We start from the raw sequence: 19,301 nt of genomic DNA, 5'->3' as shown, positions 1-19,301 counted from the left end.
TCTATTCGCTGTACCGTAGTATGTACGTACGTACAATTTTCAAAGTTGAGTTGCGCACAGATCACCATGTCGGGCACTGATGTCGGGAGTTGCGTGTGTCGAACGGTGTCGTCATTCGTGACGGTCGTGACAGCCCGGGGGGAAGAAAATTCGTCGTGTTGTTGGTAAAAAAATTATTTAAAATAATAACAATAATAATAATAATAATACCATGACGAAATTATAGAATAACTAGTCTGACTAGTCTGACAAATAACTGCCAATAGTAAAAAGTAAAGTTTAAAAAATAATAGACGTAGTAGTCTATCGCCCGAAGATACTTACGAATCTTCAACCTCGGTAAGCTCATTGTCAGAGTAAGCTGTTGGGAGAAGTCCACAACCGCTAAGTGCCTTCAACCAAACCTCCAACGATAAAATTTTGATCGAAAAAACAACCATTCAACCTGTCTGTCTTTCACACTCAACTTTCACACTAACACACATGTGTGAAAATCAAGCACGTATTTATATTTTTGGATCGCTTCTTGGTCACGCGATGCTTCGTCGGATTTTAATGCAATTTCATAACAATATTCACACCATATCAAAATCCGATAAAAATAAATATCGTTCCATAATTGCCAGAAAATACGAAAAATACGAAGCGAATATTATACGCACCCATACCTACAATCTTCGTCATACGTATGTACGTACGTACATGTGAATTATTATAGGTAGATGTATTAATTCACTTTAATTTGGTGTACGTGTGAAATATTTTGGTACTTTTCATTCCTATTATTATGTATATTAACATACATACGGCTATGCAAACAATATAGTACTGAATGACATCAAGTTACTTTTGTGCTTTAAAATTCATTGAAATTTGTGAGAGCCGAGAGTAGACACACAGATTAAAAGAGACAGAAGCATGAGACATAGTTTTCTTTCTACATAGTCTTCTCCACTTTTTTCGTTGTTGGTCTAAAGTCTTCACAGTTTCACAATTGTTATCTACTTTTTCCTCTTTATTCTGCGTTCTCTTTTTTTTGCTACTATCTTACAACAGCTGCTACTGGTCATTTTTTGAAGAGGCGTTGTAACTGATGGACGGTATGATGAAGTGTTGTGTTTAAGTCCCAATGAAATGCATCAGATTCGGGAGTCAGTAACCAGCCAATAAGCAAATGCTAAATCTTTCTGAGAGTACTTAGATAAATGTAAAAAAGACTGTCGGATTAACGCAGATTATGTATATCTTACTTTGCTTAACCTGGGTAATACTCGAGGTCGGAGTCATTCAGATTTGTCTGACAAAAATTAGACAAGCATGTTAAGCCTACAACGTGACATAGATTTCGATGCCACTTATCACGTATTTTTTGATTTTGCAGACACAATGGCCACCGCACAGCTAAACAGAAGTAGAACGTTAAGAAAACTCGAAAAACCTCCACCGCTCAAACTGAAGCAGCACCGCCACACAACCGTCGATGGCCGGATCACAACTGGTAATTTTATAAAGATTATGAGTCATGGAGTTTAGGTAATGACGATAAACCCACATTCAACTTACTCTGTGTCCTACTCTTTTCAGTCGAAGACATAGTTTCCCTGATTGACAATGTCGCCATACATCTCACTAATGGTTACTTTGACAGAACGCTGCAAATGAACGTGATTACCATGTGCAACCACGTCAAGCTTTACGCTCATCAGTTGGAAGCTATCTATAAAGGTTTCCGCAAATTCTCGTCATTCTTGAGTCTTTTTCTTGTGTAATCAGCTGACAGTTTTTCTCCATTAGAATCCAGTTTGTAAAGTTTTGCACAGTGCAAAAAAGTTTGACAGGTCATTTTTTCTGCAATATTCAATGGGGAATTTGTTACATCAGCTAACAGCATTTGAATTTTATTGACTCATCCTTGATTGGGTCTAAAAATCTTCAGATCAGCTGGATAGAGCCTTTGTGGCTATCAGAAACGGTAGTCAAGACGAAAGGCTGAACGTGACGACCAGGGTATACCTCTTGGAGCTAATTGAACTTAGAGCCAAACAATGGCGCCACACTGATGCAATGGACTCATATTATTGCCATAAACTCTCTCAAATAGACAGTGTGAGTATTATTTGTGTATATCATTTATATGCTTGGGGCTTATTTTTCCATTCAGAAGTGTTGAAGCACAGAGAAAGAACAGAACCCCAGCCCTGCTTGACCTTCTGCTGACTTGAATCTCTCTTTCGCTCTCTCTTGAGCCCTTGAGTGCCATATACGATGATTTGACATTAAATATGTACGTATACAGACCAGACAGCCCTGCAACCAACTCTGTTGCTACTGTAACCAGAAAATTCACAGGTCTTCAAGTTGATTGTTGATCAAATTAATAGAAACAACCCAACGATGATAGAAATGACGCCTGTTTCCGCATTTGGTTTTTTGGATTCAATTATCAAATGGAGAAACAATTAGAATAATTACCCTTTCCGATGATACTTCCGGATGAAATTTGAAACAAATCGACTGAAGCAAGTATCTCAGCATTTGTCCATTTGAATTGAGAAAAGGTTTTTTTTTTTTTTTTTTTTTTCCCCTCCCCTAGTCATCACCAGTAAAATTTTATCCGGTTCTGAAAAAATCCTCGATGTTACAGGGGAGTGTCCGCGTGCATGATAATTCATTTTCGAATTTGCCTTCAAACATCAGACTTAAATTTCCTGCATGCCAATAACGTTTAAGAAACGGTTTTCCAGTAACTTATTTTTCTCTTTTTCACTCTTTTTACTGAATTCCTGAAAACCTTGTATTACCCATTTCTGAATTTTCCTGACTTCTCATCCTTTCTTCTTGCCTCTTAGAATCAAAAATACAATAACTTGTGTTTATCTTAATCTGTAAAGAACTAGATTGTTTTTTACGTTTTAATGCATTAACATGATATTTTTTTGCTGCAGCAGGGAGAGTTGGCTCCAACCGCTGAGACTCCGACAAATCTGCTGACTTCTCCCTTGCTACCATTGGCGTCGCCAACAGCAGCCCCGGTGCTTAATCCTGGAGAGGTGATAAAAAACAGTGGTAAATTTGCAAAACCAACACGCATACCGGGGAAAAACTATTGCAAGGATGAAGTGGTTATTCGTAACAGTGATTCTGGAAAAGGTGAGAATCGTCATTCTGTTATAGAATCCATTTGAAAAGTGTACATTCATTGATTAGAAAACTAAGGTTGGATACTTTTTTTTTCAATATTCACAGTAATTTTCTTCTACTAGTATCTCAAAGCTTTGCAATTCTCCCTGTTATATTTTGTCATTATGATTCTTTTATGAAAAAAATTTAAAAAATACAAACAAAAATACAAAACACAAAACGAACAAACTAGTGATGGGGATAAAGGGGAGGCGAGTACACATGATAGAAGAGCTCAGCGAGACAATCATCTCCTTCCAACGAGGTAAAATAAAAATAAATAGCACTGTCAAAGCAGAGATAATACCAATTGCTTTGTGCTTACTGTATTATAATTGTTATGTAACATCAAATGATTGACCGACTGAATTATTCGCACCCACATGTTTTTTTTCCCTAACAATTTATTATAGGCCTACGTCTAGTTTTTTGAAGATTAAAATGCTCTCTGACCATTCTTTTGTAAATTGAGATACTTCTGATCGCAGGCTTATAAAGCTTAATAACAGTTTCTTGATAGATTATACTGAGAGCTGCATGAATCAGTTATTGTTTAACTACCTAACGACATCTTGAGAATATTTTTACAGAATCGTTCAATTCTTCCACGGCACGTCGCTAACCTTGATTTCAGGTGTTCGGCATCCGGAGTCGCAAGTTTCTCAACAAAAAGTTCAGCTTTGAGTTGATTTTTGTTGTAGCCCTGAATAAAAACTTCATTTTTCATTTGCATGCTATTAAAACCGGATTTGTGGTTTCAGCTATTTGACTAATCGAATTTCGAATCTATAATTCGCTGTTTCATGTTGAATGAAATTGCTGTTATTATAAAATTTACAACACTCGGAGCCAAAAATGCGTATTTGTTCTTTTCAAAAGTTGTGATACGCAACAACAACAATTCTAACAACTTGCTCCTATCAAACACGAAAGACGAACTAATTTATTGTAATTAATTGAAGAAAAACATCTTTGATGACAAGGAACAATGAATTATAACCTTGTGTTGATCTTTCCAGTGAACCCTGGAGCCAAAGAACGACTCGTCCAAATAACTGGAACTTCCGAAGACAAGATAAAGTAAGAGTTTATATTCGACAGCACATCTAGTCAATTTTAGATCATGGCATTTGTCAGAACTTCACCAGGGGTCTTGATTTTTTACTTTTCATTGGATTTACGTACCTTATGAGCACCGTAATTTTGTTTCCAGCTATGCTAAGGATCTGATCAAAGATACAATACAACGAAATGCATCACCAATTAGATTAGAGCAGGGTGGAAGTGACAAGGGTGGTATGGGCGGATCTAGTTCATCTCTGAATAGCAGTGCATCAGATGAAAGCAACAGACTTCAGCAACACCATCAGCAGCAACAGAATGCTCTTCGATCTCGCTCCTCGCTACTCCATAGCTTTTCTACAAGTGATGCTAGCATTGGCGAGTATAAATATACGGTTACAGTTGGTAACCATTCTCTTAAGATCACCGGTTCCAACCTTGACGTCGTTAGGGTGAGTTGATCCCCCTCAAATTTCTCTTTTTAAGCTATTCTCTCGATCATTGTCATGTATAAAATCAGATTTCCTGTGTCAAAATTTAAAACTTTCTTTTCAAATTTGATAGACTGCAAAGCTTGTCCTTGACGAATATTTCTCCGGCGATTCTGAGCATTTTGCAAGTGGCATTGAATACTTCAGTTTCGAAGAAGAAACTACCTATGCTCAGGTTGCCCCAGTGACTCCACTTGTCCCTCTCACACTCGGAAACATAGCCACGATAGGAGACCGCAAGCTCAGCATGGACAGTGTAGCTACTTCGGAAAGCGAAGAAACATACAAGCCGCGTCCTAATTCTGGACTTGATCCAACGACTGCTGCTGGTACGATTAACACATTCATTTTACTAGAAGAACTAACACCTAGTTGGCTATGCCAGGTTGTTCATCCTAACAGAGTCCAATGGGCCCTAGAGTCTATGATTAAGCTTGCGTTTTATACAGAGTGCCAGGATAGCTAACAGTTTTCACTGTTTTTTTTTCCTCCCTCTCCCCCTTAACAAGCACGTATTTGACTTTATGTCGATGTTGGAGTGAGTTAATGTGATCCGTTTGCTCATATAAAAATTTCGAGATCTGTTTGTTGAAACTGCACCAAAACACTCTTCTGATTGTGAGGAGATCTCGGTGAGCAGTAAAACAAAGAGTTTAATTCAGATAACTTTATGTTGTAGCTTAGATTAGATGGAGAGCGACGATTTGTAAGGTTTTTTAGGTTAGGTTTTATCAGGGAATAGGTAGTAAAAATCGTGACACAAGTAGGTAACCGTTGTTTCAGAAAGCAGAGAGCTTACCTACGAGTTTCTGCTGCAGTGTGCTGCAGGGCCATATGCAAAACGGGCCCCAGCCGATTGGGCCAGGATCCAAAAGGACTGTCCCAGCATAGTACGAAAGGTACTGCAAAAATGCTAGCCACTATTCACACTATGCAAGCAATAACATGTTTACATTTGATGATCACGATACTAACTTCCTACGCTGACAACATTGCTAATTCTAACACAATTAACCAGTGAGATGTATTTGTTTATGACAGTCGGAATAACTGCAGCTGGCTCACTATTGGCAATAATTTGTCTTCTATTGCCTGCCATCAATACTAATTTAAGTCGACAAAAAACGTGTCTGAGAAGCTGCAGCGGTGTCATTGTTGTTGGTGGTATTGTCATTATTAGTTATATATGCAGTTTTATTCTAAAATAATTTCTCTATTCCATCTTAGTTAAAAATTGCTTTGCAAGCAAGCTGCATTGTTTGCAGTCATGATCTGTTAAGTTGAATTTTGGTATTTTTTACCTTGATCTGCTTAGATTCCTAATTCTACTTCAGTATCATCATTATCCCTATTGTGAGGAATTTAATCGTGATGTAATTCATACGAACATACTTATCATTAAGTACACTCATTAGCAAAGCTTAATCATTTTTCGCAGAATCATAACACCATAAAAAAAACTAGTCAACCTGTTACAGGGTTAATACGATTTGCTGATTCAAAAACAGATAAATTGGCATCCTAATGTCGAAAAATATTGATAGACTTGTTTTTATCCTATGTCGACCACGTTTTTGGATAATTGAGCTGATAATGAGCCAGATATATTTTTAATGACGTTAAGCTTAATATATCTGACCCTCTGAACAACACGACGGTATTTTTCTCATCTACGGCGTTCCTCAGTCCTATAGGAGAAAGAATATAATTTCTAGAAAATAAAGATATTATCAAGTTGTGTAGTTTCGTTCAAAGCTACGCGGTCGATTTTTGTTTCTTGACAACATAAAAAAATTCTTCCGGTTCTCATCGGACTGTTGATTAAAATCGTTGATGCGATCTATTTGAGAAAAAAAAAGCATAGTTTAAAAATATAAAGTCTGTATTTCACAATTGCGGAAAAATCAGAGCAAAACTAAAGTTTGATAAAAAGGGTCTAATAAATTGTTAAGCACTGCACACTTCGGCTCTTGAATATTCCATATGGAAAGTTATACAGCTTATTACGTGCTGAAGGTTATTTAATTAATAGTAGAGTATGATAATACGCCAGCGATATGTCTGTGATAATTATTTTTTCATACCATCAAGAAAAACGAGAAAATACGAGTTTCGTATATCTATATTGAAACACACGCGACGATATTATTTCATCATCATAATTATTATTAATGTTATTGTTATTATTATTGTTGTTGTTTACGTTGTTGTTATGAGTATACATACATGTATAACAGGAATAGAGAGAATAATTTACTGTTACAACGGTGTACTATGATACATATTATACTTTGGTTTTATATTCTATAGCGGTATTGAAAAAGTAGAAAAAGTTGGGAAAAAAGGAAGACGGAAGAAATAGGAAAACTAACCAGAAATTTGTCAAACAATACGAAATTGTTGTACGTAAATGAGATTCAGTAAAAGCCTGACTGATATGCGGGAAACCCGTCAAATCTCTGTACCTGGTCAAAATGAAATCATACCAAAGTTATTACGTTTCATAATTTCTATTTATGTGCTACACGTTTTCTGGTAAGAATATACCTATTTAGCTTTTAGATATAACACATATGTGCATCAAAGATTCGAAATGGAAAGAAAAATTTTAGAGAAACACGAAGTGACAGTGAAGTAATTAACGCTTGTACAAGGGTTTTTCACCGTAATATTACCATCCCCAACGAACAGAATGAATTAGTTTTAATTGCTACAAAGTATCCTGGTTATGGTCTCACTGTTCAACTTCCTTTGATTTTCCTTTTGCTTTGCAGAACCTCTGATAATACGTGAGGCTAGCCACTTCTTTTCATCTACTCGTCGGTTTTAGAGCCATCTTGAGTTATTTCATTCAAAATTTTCATCCGATTTCCAATACCTAGTAAAGCGATTCAGAAAGCATATTAGCAAGGATATTTCTGGAATGTGGGACATCGATGACAAGTACAGACCAAGTGACTGAAATGTTGTAGGAATTATTCTTTTTCCCTCTGTACGTTTAATAAGTAATAATAATTTATTGTAGCCAATAACACTCATGATGCAATAACAAATAAAATTGTCTGGTCTTGCAAACGGAACTATCAGGATTTATAGTGAAGAAAAAGAATACAAAAAAGTCACTGTTGAATTGGAATAAATGTTTTTTATTAACAGCAATAAATACTTCTCCTGGTGGTTTTCAAGCTAATAACAAATTACCGCACCAAAACTCACTATCCGCGACTTATATGACATCCACATTTTTTATGGCATGCTGCATGTTACTACTTGACAGGTAAGAGATCCAATCCACTTAGTTATTATAACTTATTGGTTACTACATCTATATAACTGTTACTAACAGCAACCAATGTACCAACTGCTTTTCAATCATTCCCTCTTATTCATGATCAGCAAAATATTAAACGGCTAGATGTTCAAGTTTCAGAGTTGTGTCGGTTCATGCAGCACAGAATTTAGGTTGATTTATTTCTTGGAAAATGTAGAAAATGTAGTGTCTTAAAGTCAGTCCTTGTAAGTTCACTGCAATTCAATATGAAATGAAACAACCGTTTTACTGACATTATTTTTTTTCTTAGCAGGCCTCGATAACATTTTTTGAACCAGAGACCTACAAGGCCCGAGTTGCATCTGCAGGTCTAGTCATGGTTATTCCAGCAAGCGAAACGGAAAACGAAGTTGAGTGAAAAGCAAGCTTAGAAAGACGATTTTGATTAAAGGGCTGGAGATTTTCAGATCTAAAAAGCATTGAAGCGGTGCTGGTTTGATCTTTGCAAATTGGGACCGCATAGACAATGATTTTTTTTCTTCTGTAAGTATGATGTGAACTACGTGAAATATTAGTATAATACCTCGTTATGATGTCAATCATGAAAGAGAAATAGAGCAAAGTCTCACCTTGTAATTGTTGCTCAGGCAGTTTATTTAATTGGCTTCGGTGATGTCGTTGCCACTTTGAAACGGCAATGATTATGTCTTTAAGTTACACGTAGGTAGCTATAAAGAAGATAGGATTCTATGAAGATCCAAACTGACTACTGGAGGATCTTTGGGCACAACGGAAGTTTGTTTCATGCCCAAGAATCGGCTTCTGCAATCGGCACCCTCACCCAGAACTTGTATACAATAATATTTTCGAACTCAAAATGAATATCTATTTGTTTGTTTGTTTGTTGCCCAAAGGTATTCCGGTTTTTTTTTCTTCAAATTTCATGCAACAGTAAAAGGTCTTACACCGATCAATGATTCAGCATAGCCTAGTCTGAATTTTGATGAGAAGAGTGGAAAAAAAATCAAATGATAAGATGCACAAGAGAACGATTTTATCTACAAATATCCAAACACTATTTACTCGACGTTACATAACTAATACCAAAAATATTCATGAAATGATGTTACATTATCTATGTAATGAGAGTTTGATTACTAGAAACGTATTCGTCACTATTCAGGCGCATGATATTGGTAGAATGAAGTATTCTAAATAGCTTGACGACTGCCGTTTTGTGGCTGCAAAATTTCATTTTTTCAAAATTCATTTTTTTTTCTTCCTAATTCTCACAGCCTCCGAATTTAACACAGCGTTATCAAGTACATTGCATTATTATGAAGATGTTTATTCTGCCACCAGAGTTCTGAAGAAATCTAAAAAAAACACGAAAATTCAGTCGAATGTTCGTTGCCATGGATGTAAGTATTAAAATGTTTTAATCATAACCAGATTTGGATAATTTCGCCTAATAGCAAAAACAGGACAAATTGATGATTTATCAATAACAATTGCTTTTTGCGATTGTATAAATTTTTCCCCCGACTCATTCGTATGTCTCGGATACATAAAATTTATTGTTACTTACTGTATTTTGCTTCGCTATTTGACGAACAAAAACTCGTTCTGCTCTATTTTTATCACGTGCATATTATTATGCACTCAATTCAATCACGTATCCATACATGCATTTTAGTATTTAGTATAGAATTTGTAATTCACATGATTATGTTTTACGTTTTGCCTTTATTATTTATCCTCTTTTCTAATTTATTACATATTTAATATTTATTACAATGTTGTCGTTATGGTACGTTGTTGATAAAACGAAGTATTCCCAACGAGCAGGCCGAATCGCTCCAAAAAATGTCAGACTTTCATTCAAAATCAATCAAGTTCTAGTAATCACGAATGGAAAGCTATTTGTAAATTCAAATAAAATAAGAATCAACTTTTCCAACGGTACCGTACGAATTTCGGTAAGAATCCAATCGCAGCGTCTCGTTGGGCAATAAAAGCTACGTATCTGTGTTTTTAAGATAATTCTAAATACTTAGTAACCCAAATTTGTAAAACTGCGAATGTATTATTATTTTAGATCTTGTTTTCTTTCATATCGATCGAGAGCGGCAATTACTTTTATTGATTGTATATGAAGTCTCGTTCATCTCCGTCTAATGGTGACGATTCGTGATATTTCTTTCCCTCCCTTTTGGTTCGAAAGTTTCCAGAGATAAAAATGTAGATTATCATTTATTCTTATTCGCATCGTTTTCAATTCTTAGTTATGGCAATAATAAATCTGTTATGCTTATTGGACCTATAAAATACTGAAAACAAATATTTTTGTAATCAATCGAGGATTTTTTTGTAAATTAAAAGAAATAACAAAAGACGAAAACAAATTTCCCCTTCTCTTTCAGGCTTTTTTGAGCGCCTTTAATATCTTGAAACGTTTTTGCTTCAAGTAAAAAAAATCTATGCAACACAAGCTCCCCATTTAAGAATTATAATTGCACGTTACAACGAAGATACATTAGTGGTCAAATAGTTTTGAAATTGTCATTAGAATGTAAAAATGTGTGCAGAAATAAAGAAATCAATCATCTTAAATGTAAGTTTGTTCATAGGAAAAGAAATAGTCTTGAACAGGTGATAGATTTTGAATGGAAGGGAACCTTGTCGTCTAATGTGAGTTACGAACGAAATAATAGCTTCGATTCATCATCATCTAATTAAATTAACATCACTTTATGTTCCGATGAATCTTACGAAATAAGTTCTTTTACACGATGTATAAATTTTTTGTCTGATGTAGTTTCTTTGAGTCGCAGATGAGATTAAGATATTCGTTTAGAAAGACCGTATTGTCATCACTTTCATCATCACCGTTTGTGAACACGGAAGGTTATTTATATATGCTCAGCTGGAGCCTGCCGTGTCCTCGGAATCAAAAATCTGCATCTATTGTGAACTCGTTCTCGGTTTTCTCTCTCATTACTCCCCACTTTTGGTACTCTCCGACCTTTTTTTCAAAGAAATTCGTCTTACCCTCGAGCGAAATATTCTCCATGAAATCGAACGGGTTCTCTGAATTGTAAATCTGGAAATCCGAAAATCAGCTTCAGCCAAAAACTAACACAATGTTAGTTTGATTACTATGAAGTTCAGACAGCTAAATGAAATTCGATTTTAATAGTTGAACGTTCTAACTTTCCAGTTTTCTTTTGAAACTCAAAAACAAAAAACGATAACCAACCGAGCAACAAAACTGAATGAAAACGCTTCAACTTACTTTGGGACAGCCAAGTTCGACAAGAAGTCTGTCGGCAACAAATTCAATGTAATGACACATGAGGTCGCAGTTCATACCAAGCATGTCAACTGGAAGAGCATCTGTAAGAAATTCCTGCTCGATTGCAACAGCATCACTTATTATAGATATCACTCTTTCTTGCGATGGTTTTTGGACGATGTGTTTGAACATGAGACATGCAAAGTCGCAGTGGAGTCCCTGGAGAACGGAATATGAAGAAAAAATTTAACAACTGTTGTATCACATTGTCTTTGACTGTGTTCCACCAAAATTCAACTTTGAGCCCTTACTTCGTCTCTGGAAATGAGTTCATTGCTGAAAGTTAGCCCAGGCATAAGTCCGCGTTTCTTCAGCCAGAATATGGCAGCAAAACTACCGCTGAAAAAGATTCCTTCTACTGCTGCAAAGGCCACGACTCGCTCTCCAAAATTTGCACTATCATGATTGATCCAATTTATTGCCCAGTTAGCTTTTTTTGCGACACAAGGTAGGTTCTCGATGGCATTGAACAAAAAGTCCCTGATAGCCAGAAACATAAAACGTCAAGGTCCGAATAAAAAATATAAATTTAATCATTGTCGTTTGGGAAGCATAAGTGCAATATGCATTTCTAACCTTTCATTAGTATCACTGACGTAGGTATCAATGAGAAGGGAGTACATCTCGGAATGGACGTTTTCCATGGCTATTTGGAAACCATAAAAACATCGTGCTTCCGTTACAGTAACTTCCTGACTAAATCGCTCGACGAGATTCTCGTTGACAATTCCATCAGATGCTGCAAAGAAGGCCAAAACATGCGATATAAAGTGTCGCTCATTGTCTTTTAGCATCTTCCAGTCTGATAAGTCCTGCCAAGTTATAATATTGATCAATTTTGATGAAGTTGATTTTCCTAGATTTCTCAAGATATCTATACTAAAAATAAATTACTGTTTCTCTCACACCTTTGAGAGATCCACTTCTTCAACAGTCCAAAAAGAAGCTTCTGCTTTCTTGTACATTTTCCAAATGTCTGGCCATTGAATTGGGAAAATAACGAAGCGTCTTGGATTTTCTCTCAGCAATGGTTCAAGTTCCCGATCAAAAGTGTTCTCTTTCAAATCAATTTTTCGAACAGCTTTCAATTTCTCACCCTGAAAAGATTCTTTGTACCTTTACAATCAATACCATGCCATTTACTTTTAAATAAAAAATAAGCTCAAACCAATGTGATAATATATGTAGGTTAAATTTGCTTACGTTTGAAGCATCTTCTCTCCTCTTCCCATTCATGCCCTGTGAAATATTTGGAGAGAGGCATAACTTCTTTGGTGATACCTGCAATTAAATCACATATTACAGATCCTAGGATAGATATGAAGAAGAAAGAAGACATCGATAATCCAAAAAGTCTGCTTGGAAGATATGATTTTGAACTTTAAGCAACGATTCTCAGTACATTGATTTGGAACTCAGGCAACCAGACAAAATTAGTTTGCAATTGATCAAAGGATGGGTGAATGTGTTATGACAGAATAACTTTGTCTGACGATGTCACTGATTGCTGAGGACGAGCTCTAGATAGTACAACTTTGCCTGACAATTTCATTGCTGAGGACGTGCTCCACAAAGATTTTCATTTAAATGGAATTGAGAATTGAGTATTTTGCAAGACTACAATTTTTGTTGGAATAATTCGTTGTTTTGACAGTAAAATTGAGCAACTCGATTGAACTTAACCATGTTCGCATATTTTTAATTTACATACAGCACTAGCCATTTGATTGACAACATGTAGAATAATCTCAGTGATACGTCTGAAGACTTGTCGGTTAGAATGAAGTTATCAGAGTAGATGCTGAATTCGGAAAAGACTTCGGTGCGGTCATTTGAACGACTAGTACGCAGTATTGTATGTTTTGCAACATATTTTACTAACGAACGGATCCTATAGTAGCTTGCTCAAGAGAGGGAGAAGTCAAGGGCTGGAAGTGTATGAAGAAAATGTGTAAGTCCGCAATGTTCTGCCTATATTAAACGAAGTAAAAATTGTTTATAACTATAGTAATCGTTTTTCTACTTACGTTTTCCTTGATATTGAGTGTCTCGAGATTACGGGAAACGTTTTCCTTTGTCGATACTTGTAGCGGCATTTTGTATTTTCAGAATTTTCGAAATGATCCGTCCAATTTATCGGTTTGAGATCAAACAGCAGTGAGTTTGTGCGGTAATGCATGGCTGCGGTAAACGAGTCGGCAATTATGGGTCTGAAGAGATCTTTGATTGGATATTTTCAAACCGGAATCACGTGTTCGATTCCCTCGGCCAATAAAAACTTAGTGGTTTGCCGCCAAGAATAGATTATTCACAATTTTGACTAAAAATTACATTATTTTGCCACGTTATATATGTGGAAAAATATCTCAAGATTCGGTCGTTCCGCAGGATTATCCCAAGGATACATAATTCTTCTGAACAATTTCCCGCCTAATTTTAAGATACCCTTGAACTTTCGCGCCAAATAGAACTGTCAAAAGCCTGGACGTATTGATAGGAATCCGTCGGCTATCCGCCGCAAGAGGTATACGCGACATCTTGAGTTCAACGTTTGTGACGCTGGAATGAGTGTGTGTTCACATCTTATGTGGATACTGTTGTCAGTGTCGTATTGTTGTGTGAAAATTGTTGTTGACAATTTTCTTTTCAATGTATTGACAATCCAAAATCACATTTTTGACGCGATGGATGATATTTACGGATTCTATGCGAAATCTTCATCGGAGCGATTGAACATCTTTGAATACTTCAAAAAGTACAGTGAATTAGCCAACCTAAAACAACTTGCACAGCTAAGATCAAATGACGATCAACAGTCAGGAATTCTCCAGATAATGGAAATGGACATTGGAGAAGAGAATTTTGCAGCTCTGGCTGAATATTGCAAGTAAGACAATGAGCGTTAATCAATCACCTAGATATCACATTCAAAACTGACGATTCACTTATTTTCAGCGTGCAAAATTTGACAATCCCTGGGGAATTTGCAAAGCCTGAAGATACACGTCTAGCCAATCGAAAAGATACTTACGAGTCAAAAGATATTCCCCCAAATGTCGATCTACAAACGCTGAAGACCATTCAGAGACGACTGAAAATGCCTCAGAAATCATTTATTCATAATTTGAAGTACAGGGGTGAATTATGTATCGTAAGTCTTGCTTTGAGTTTGACTTATAGAAATCAAAATCTAATGGAAATTGAAAGCTCCATCACGGTAAGATTTTTGTTTCTCAGCAGTCAGGAGAAACAAAGTTGGTAGGTCAGGAACAAGACCAGACAATAGAGCCTGGTAAGGACTTTTTACTTTTTGTGAGGATCTACTTGCCGTTTCTTCACCAGACAAAGTTTTTGACTAGGAAACCCAAGGTATCGACAAGCCACATTGTGGCTATTCTGGGAACGCAAACACTGGCACAACTTAGGGACCTCATTATATGCACATCTGATCTATCGATATCAACGGAAAGGAGTGATAATCCCCACATCACAGTTCAGCATCAGGCCAAAGCAAGTCTCTAGGATTTTCCCTCATTTTTTTAGTCATTTTGGCATGCATTACACCTCTAGCTGTAATTTTTAGGATGTCTATAAATCCGCATTCTTCTACATCGAGAATACTTTCTACAATGATCTTCGCGATGCAGCAAATCATGACAATAGTCAAGATATCAGAACCTGGGCAGAAGGGCGAAATTTGGGACCATTTAAAGTTGCGAGAATGGAAGATACAACTATAAACTCTCTTAACGTCAGATTTGGATTCCCTTGGGTCTATCAGCACCAAGGGACCTGTGAACATTTGATCGTGTTCTCTGACGCTAGGTGAGCAGCAATTCCATTGCCCGAAAGAATTTCGTTTTAGAATTGGGGCCAATGATTTGAGCAATGGTATTTTAATATTACTTTTCTCTATCCTTTTAGATTAGTCAACTTATCTGATCCACTTTCGGTATCGAGCTATCCAAGGATTCATAGGATGCGGGCGTGTTCAACAAAATATTGCATGGTCTGCGGAATGTTTGCCGCCAATTGGATAACAACAAACAATGAAAGGATCCCTCACGAACCATGTTATTTTTGCAACAGTTGTTTCCAATCATTTAATTACATAAATGGAACGAAAATTGGAAACTTCAAAGCATACCTATACCCCTCGACAAACGTTACTGACAGCTTTCAGAGGTAAATCTTATTAAAGAATGTATAACGCGGGCTATATAACATACTGCAATCACAGTTTTCATGATATATCAAACTTTCATCTGATTTTATTAAACCATTTTCTCTTTTCTAACGGTGTTCTTAAGCTTGTCAAGATTATCACTTGCGCTTTTCAAACCCGGCTGTATTTTCAGTGCTTTCTTGTACATTTCTTCTGCTTTTGCACGCTTGTTCCATCGATGATATAGCACGCCTAAAAATTAACGTAACGTTTGGAGAGGCGTTGATTATTCTCATAACTATATTAAACCGTACTTGCCTAAGTTCGTGTAAAAAGTTGGATTCTCTGGGTCTCGTAGTATCGCATTTTTAAACTGCTGCTCAGCACCTTCAAACTTTCCTGCCTTTCCCAGTATATTGGCCATGTAAAAATAGATTGAACCCTCCAATGGCAGGTATTCTAACGCTTTGTTACCTACCGACAAAGCCTGTTCTCTCCGTCCTAAATGAATAGAGTTTATAAGCCTATTGTAAACAAAATTCTAAAGCTCATTCAAACTTGAATAGAAAACCTAGCATAAATTACATTAAGCATTATGATTGTGAGCGCATTAAATTCCGCCCTCTTCAAATATTTTTCAGTAGAAAAGAAATGTAGCAAAAACAAACTTGATTATAGACGAATCATTACCCAGGTCATCTAGTAGAAGAATAGTATTTGTCCAAGCTCGTCTGTGATTTGTTTTTTGTCTTGTGGCATTTTCCCAAGCCATGAGAGCCTTGTCATATTTTTTTTCTTCGAGATACTGAAAATGTACAAAAGTAAGATTTATTACCAAGTTTAAGGAAGTAGCTTCAAGAATACAGAACTGAATTCATGATTTGTGAACATCTCACTAGTACACCAAGGTTGTAAAAACAGTCCGGATACTTTGGTCTGTGCGACAATGCTATCAAATAAGACTCTTCAGATTCCTTGTATTTGCTTAATGCTGCCAGTACAATTCCTAAATTCATCCATGCTGCTGCAAAATTTTCTCTGGAATTCGAAATTTCATTTTCCTTCGTCCACTACATGATTAGAGTTACAATTTGTACTTACTGCAACGCCACAGCCCGCTTGAGAAGTCTTTCAGCCTCTTCATACTTTCGCATATCTTTCAATAGGTTACCTAAATTATTCATTGCTTGGGCATAGTCAGGATTGAGTCTGAAACGAAGTATTATACAAAAATTTGCCTTTCCGATAGTTTTACATAAAATTACCTCAAAGCCTCATTGTATTCAAGTTCGGCATGAAGGAAATCGCCCCTGTCGGCAGCATTTTTAGCAACATTGTAATGAACCTTAGCGTTTAGTGGGCAGATGTTCAACGCTGATCTAAACAATGTTTTTTCAGTATTCCACTCTCCGCTTCTGACCCACGAACGAGTGAAGAAGAGGACTAAAAGTGCAGTGAAGCAGGAAACAACTATTTTTGGGCTATAGTATTTAGTGAGACGATGTAATCCGATTGCAATAAGGAGACAGAAGCCTGCAGAAGGAACGTAAAGTGTCCGTTCTGCGATAACGAAACCTACGTTGAAGAACAAATTCGTAGCAGGAAGAAAAGGAATAAACATAAGAGCTAATCCCATCATTGTGTGCCTGAAAATACCCGAAATGAATTATCGTGTTAATGGAATTTATATGATGGATTATTTGCAAGTTTCTATACCTCGCATTATTTTCGGTGGATATAACATGAAGAAAAATGGATCCTAAAAAGACCCATAAAACTAAGATGGCAAAAATTCTCAAGTCTGGCCCCAAGATTAATGGGACGCAGCCCATTGCCCAATCAAAACACAGCCATTCTGGACAGAGAAGTAACCAGGCATTCAGGCTGTATATATAATTGTAGTTAAGAACCTTTGAAACAAATATTATTATATTATCTATTGTTTTTCCTTTTTTTAACTATTCATTTTCTTAGTGTTTCGTTCAAGTCAGTTATCTACTCACACGGACCACTAATTTTTCCGCAAAAGAAGCGGGATTGTCTACAGGCTGAAAGACTGGGGCTGAAAATCCCATCATGCTGAATCTTAAAATTAGAAGTAAAAAAGCAGTAGTGCATAAAAGCGCCTGGCGCAAAATCAGATGGTCATACTTGGCGGCAAACAACTCCCTGGTCTTGGTAAGCGAGTACCCCGGTCTAAAAAAACTCATGGTACTCATGGGAAGTACTCTGGTGACAACAACCAGGTCGTAGATGCAGCAAAGCCCCTGTAAAATTATCAGCAAGTCTGAGATTCCTCGCATTCAGAGATACGTTCACGGTGAATAATTTCTTACTTTACTGGTTGAACAACTTACAATAGCCGTTATCCCTGTTTCTTTGGACAGCATAGCCATTGCTATGCAGAAAATACAAAAAAACATATTGGTCCATTTACCAAACCAACTTATTGAGTATATTGATCTGTGATACAACAGAATCGATGTCCACATAAACATTGCACAGAGTATGTCAGCCCTGCCCACTATCCCAGCAACCTGTAAGCATAGCAAAGACACACAAATTTTTTGGTCAAATTAAATGTCTGTTACGTTAAAAATAAATTGATTAATACTGGAAGAGCGTACCGCTTCCGCGTGGATCGGATGAACAGCAAATAAAATGGCTGCATAGAATGGGATGTTCCCTGCACTCTGATCGAGCAGTAAATCATACATGTACAAAGAGAGTACGGAGACTGCCACATGAAGTGTTATATTTAATATATGAAAATCCCTCGCTAACAAATTTCCTCTGAATGCGTATTGAAACCTGCAATATTGAAAAAAAGGTATTCCCACAAAAAGTAATCCTCTTTTTTCTTCTCATTTATTTATTCATTAAGTCCATGAGATCTAATCTCAAACTCTCATTGTTTTTTATTCGAAAGAGAATTTAAAAAAAAAACTAACAAGTGACTGTGGCTTAGATTTACAAACCTGAAAGTGAGGATAGTGAGGGGTCGGTACGACTTGTGACTTTGTGCATGATTCAATTTTGTGCCCCAGAAATCATTTTTGAATATGTCGGATATCGAAGACTCCCTGACATCCTCATTGGTGACAATGGCTTCTGAATCATCAAATACAAATTCTCCGTCCCATGAATTTGAGAAACATAGAGAAGCTAGGATCACCAGTATCGTAGCTGTCCGTAGAGAGATGTCTGGAATATTAATTTTGTGAGAAGATTGTTCAACCGAGATATGCGAGGAAAACAAAAATTACTTGGCAATCCTGCTGAGTTGCTTGTCTCTTTCATAAACAGTTTCATTTTGATTGATTCTGCGAATATGTTTGCAATCACGATTTATTTTATAAATTTGTGATAAGTCGTTGGGGAATAGTTACACAAGTTGAGTTATTTGCAAAGGCGGTTTCTCGTAACCATCGTGCTTGTTAGTTTTATTTTTTCGGTGCTTGGATTTCAACGTTACTAAAATTACATTTCACACGTCTTCGAACTGTATTCAACGTTAAATATATCTATGGATCCAACTGATCTACTTCACTTTGAAAGTTCTTTATTTAGGTACTTAGGTACATACGTACGTAAGTACGTACATACTAATAACACTTGACATAGCTTGACAGCTATTAATTCCGCAATACGTAAGCTACAAAACACCGGATATGTGCCGAATATATTATGCTACAACACCAGCTCCAACCAGTTCTGAATTTATTCCTGCAAACCATACCCAGCTTCAGTGTCTTACCATGAACTGGTAAGTGAGGG

The 19,301-nt window shown here is 36.5% G+C and overlaps 4 protein-coding genes across 27 annotated transcripts; 2 read left to right on the top strand and 2 right to left on the bottom strand.

Annotated features, from left to right (window-relative positions):
* The first annotated feature begins 25 nt into the window (after positions 1-25).
* Positions 26-10,617, top strand: LOC105684902 (eukaryotic translation initiation factor 4E-binding protein Mextli). 13 transcript variants are annotated; one of them, XM_020851737.2, is made up of 11 exons: positions 26-164; positions 1,382-1,498; positions 1,585-1,725; positions 1,937-2,106; positions 2,946-3,150; positions 3,374-3,445; positions 4,200-4,260; positions 4,394-4,694; positions 4,807-5,062; positions 5,517-5,632; positions 8,315-10,617. In XM_020851737.2, exons 2-11 carry the CDS (start codon positions 1,387-1,389, stop codon positions 8,420-8,422), a joined length of 1,542 nt encoding a protein of 513 aa, XP_020707396.2. In that variant the 5' UTR covers positions 26-164; positions 1,382-1,386; the 3' UTR covers positions 8,423-10,617. The 13 variants fall into 13 exon arrangements, 12 of the variants coding, with proteins under 12 accessions (XP_020707396.2, XP_020707397.2, XP_048515426.1 ...); XM_020851738.2 differs by lacking the exon at positions 26-164 and adding an exon at positions 201-339; XM_048659469.1 differs by lacking the exon at positions 26-164 and adding an exon at positions 552-690.
* Positions 9,731-13,546, bottom strand: LOC105684904 (ribonucleoside-diphosphate reductase subunit M2 B). 6 transcript variants are annotated; one of them, XM_048659482.1, is made up of 8 exons: positions 13,387-13,530; positions 13,071-13,287; positions 12,563-12,640; positions 12,268-12,467; positions 11,936-12,171; positions 11,611-11,839; positions 11,300-11,518; positions 9,731-11,107 (listed from the first exon to the last, which is right to left on the bottom strand). In XM_048659482.1, the coding sequence occupies exons 3-8, from the start codon at positions 12,621-12,623 to the stop codon at positions 10,955-10,957; spliced, it is 1,098 nt and encodes a 365-aa protein (XP_048515439.1). In that variant the 5' UTR covers positions 12,624-12,640; positions 13,071-13,287; positions 13,387-13,530; the 3' UTR covers positions 9,731-10,954. The 6 variants fall into 6 exon arrangements, with proteins under 6 accessions (XP_048515439.1, XP_048515440.1, XP_048515437.1 ...); XM_048659483.1 differs by having other exon boundaries at positions 13,080-13,287; XM_048659480.1 differs by having other exon boundaries at positions 12,268-12,456; positions 13,080-13,287; positions 13,387-13,529.
* Positions 13,547-13,883: 337 nt separating this feature from the next.
* LOC105684914 (snRNA-activating protein complex subunit 3) lies at positions 13,884-17,207 on the top strand. Of its 2 annotated transcripts, none has more exons than XM_012398645.3 (6): positions 13,884-14,246; positions 14,315-14,510; positions 14,600-14,869; positions 14,943-15,184; positions 15,284-15,544; positions 16,923-17,207. In XM_012398645.3, the coding sequence occupies exons 1-6, from the start codon at positions 13,924-13,926 to the stop codon at positions 16,969-16,971; spliced, it is 1,341 nt and encodes a 446-aa protein (XP_012254068.3). In that variant the 5' UTR covers positions 13,884-13,923; the 3' UTR covers positions 16,972-17,207. The 2 variants fall into 2 exon arrangements, with proteins under 2 accessions (XP_012254068.3, XP_012254067.3); XM_012398644.3 differs by having other exon boundaries at positions 13,885-14,246; positions 14,597-14,869.
* Positions 15,600-19,272, bottom strand: LOC105684908 (protein O-mannosyl-transferase TMTC4). Of its 6 annotated transcripts, none has more exons than XM_012398631.3 (13): positions 18,791-19,271; positions 18,503-18,728; positions 18,152-18,335; positions 17,882-18,061; positions 17,676-17,791; positions 17,528-17,609; positions 17,241-17,434; positions 16,790-17,170; positions 16,626-16,733; positions 16,394-16,562; positions 16,215-16,329; positions 15,843-16,025; positions 15,600-15,776 (listed from the first exon to the last, which is right to left on the bottom strand). In XM_012398631.3, the coding sequence occupies exons 1-13, from the start codon at positions 18,834-18,836 to the stop codon at positions 15,634-15,636; spliced, it is 2,127 nt and encodes a 708-aa protein (XP_012254054.2). In that variant the 5' UTR covers positions 18,837-19,271; the 3' UTR covers positions 15,600-15,633. The 6 variants fall into 6 exon arrangements, with proteins under 6 accessions (XP_012254054.2, XP_012254055.2, XP_048515416.1 ...); XM_012398632.3 differs by having other exon boundaries at positions 17,528-17,603; XM_048659459.1 differs by having other exon boundaries at positions 17,528-17,791; positions 18,152-18,317; positions 18,791-19,272.
* Positions 19,273-19,301: the final 29 nt, after the last annotated feature.

Source organism: Athalia rosae, chromosome 8 (assembly GCF_917208135.1).
Source record: "Athalia rosae chromosome 8, iyAthRosa1.1, whole genome shotgun sequence".
NCBI classification, from domain to species: domain Eukaryota; kingdom Metazoa; phylum Arthropoda; class Insecta; order Hymenoptera; family Athaliidae; genus Athalia; species Athalia rosae.
The sequence above is the reverse complement of the archived record's forward strand: the minus strand, read 5'-3'. Positions and strand labels throughout refer to the sequence as shown.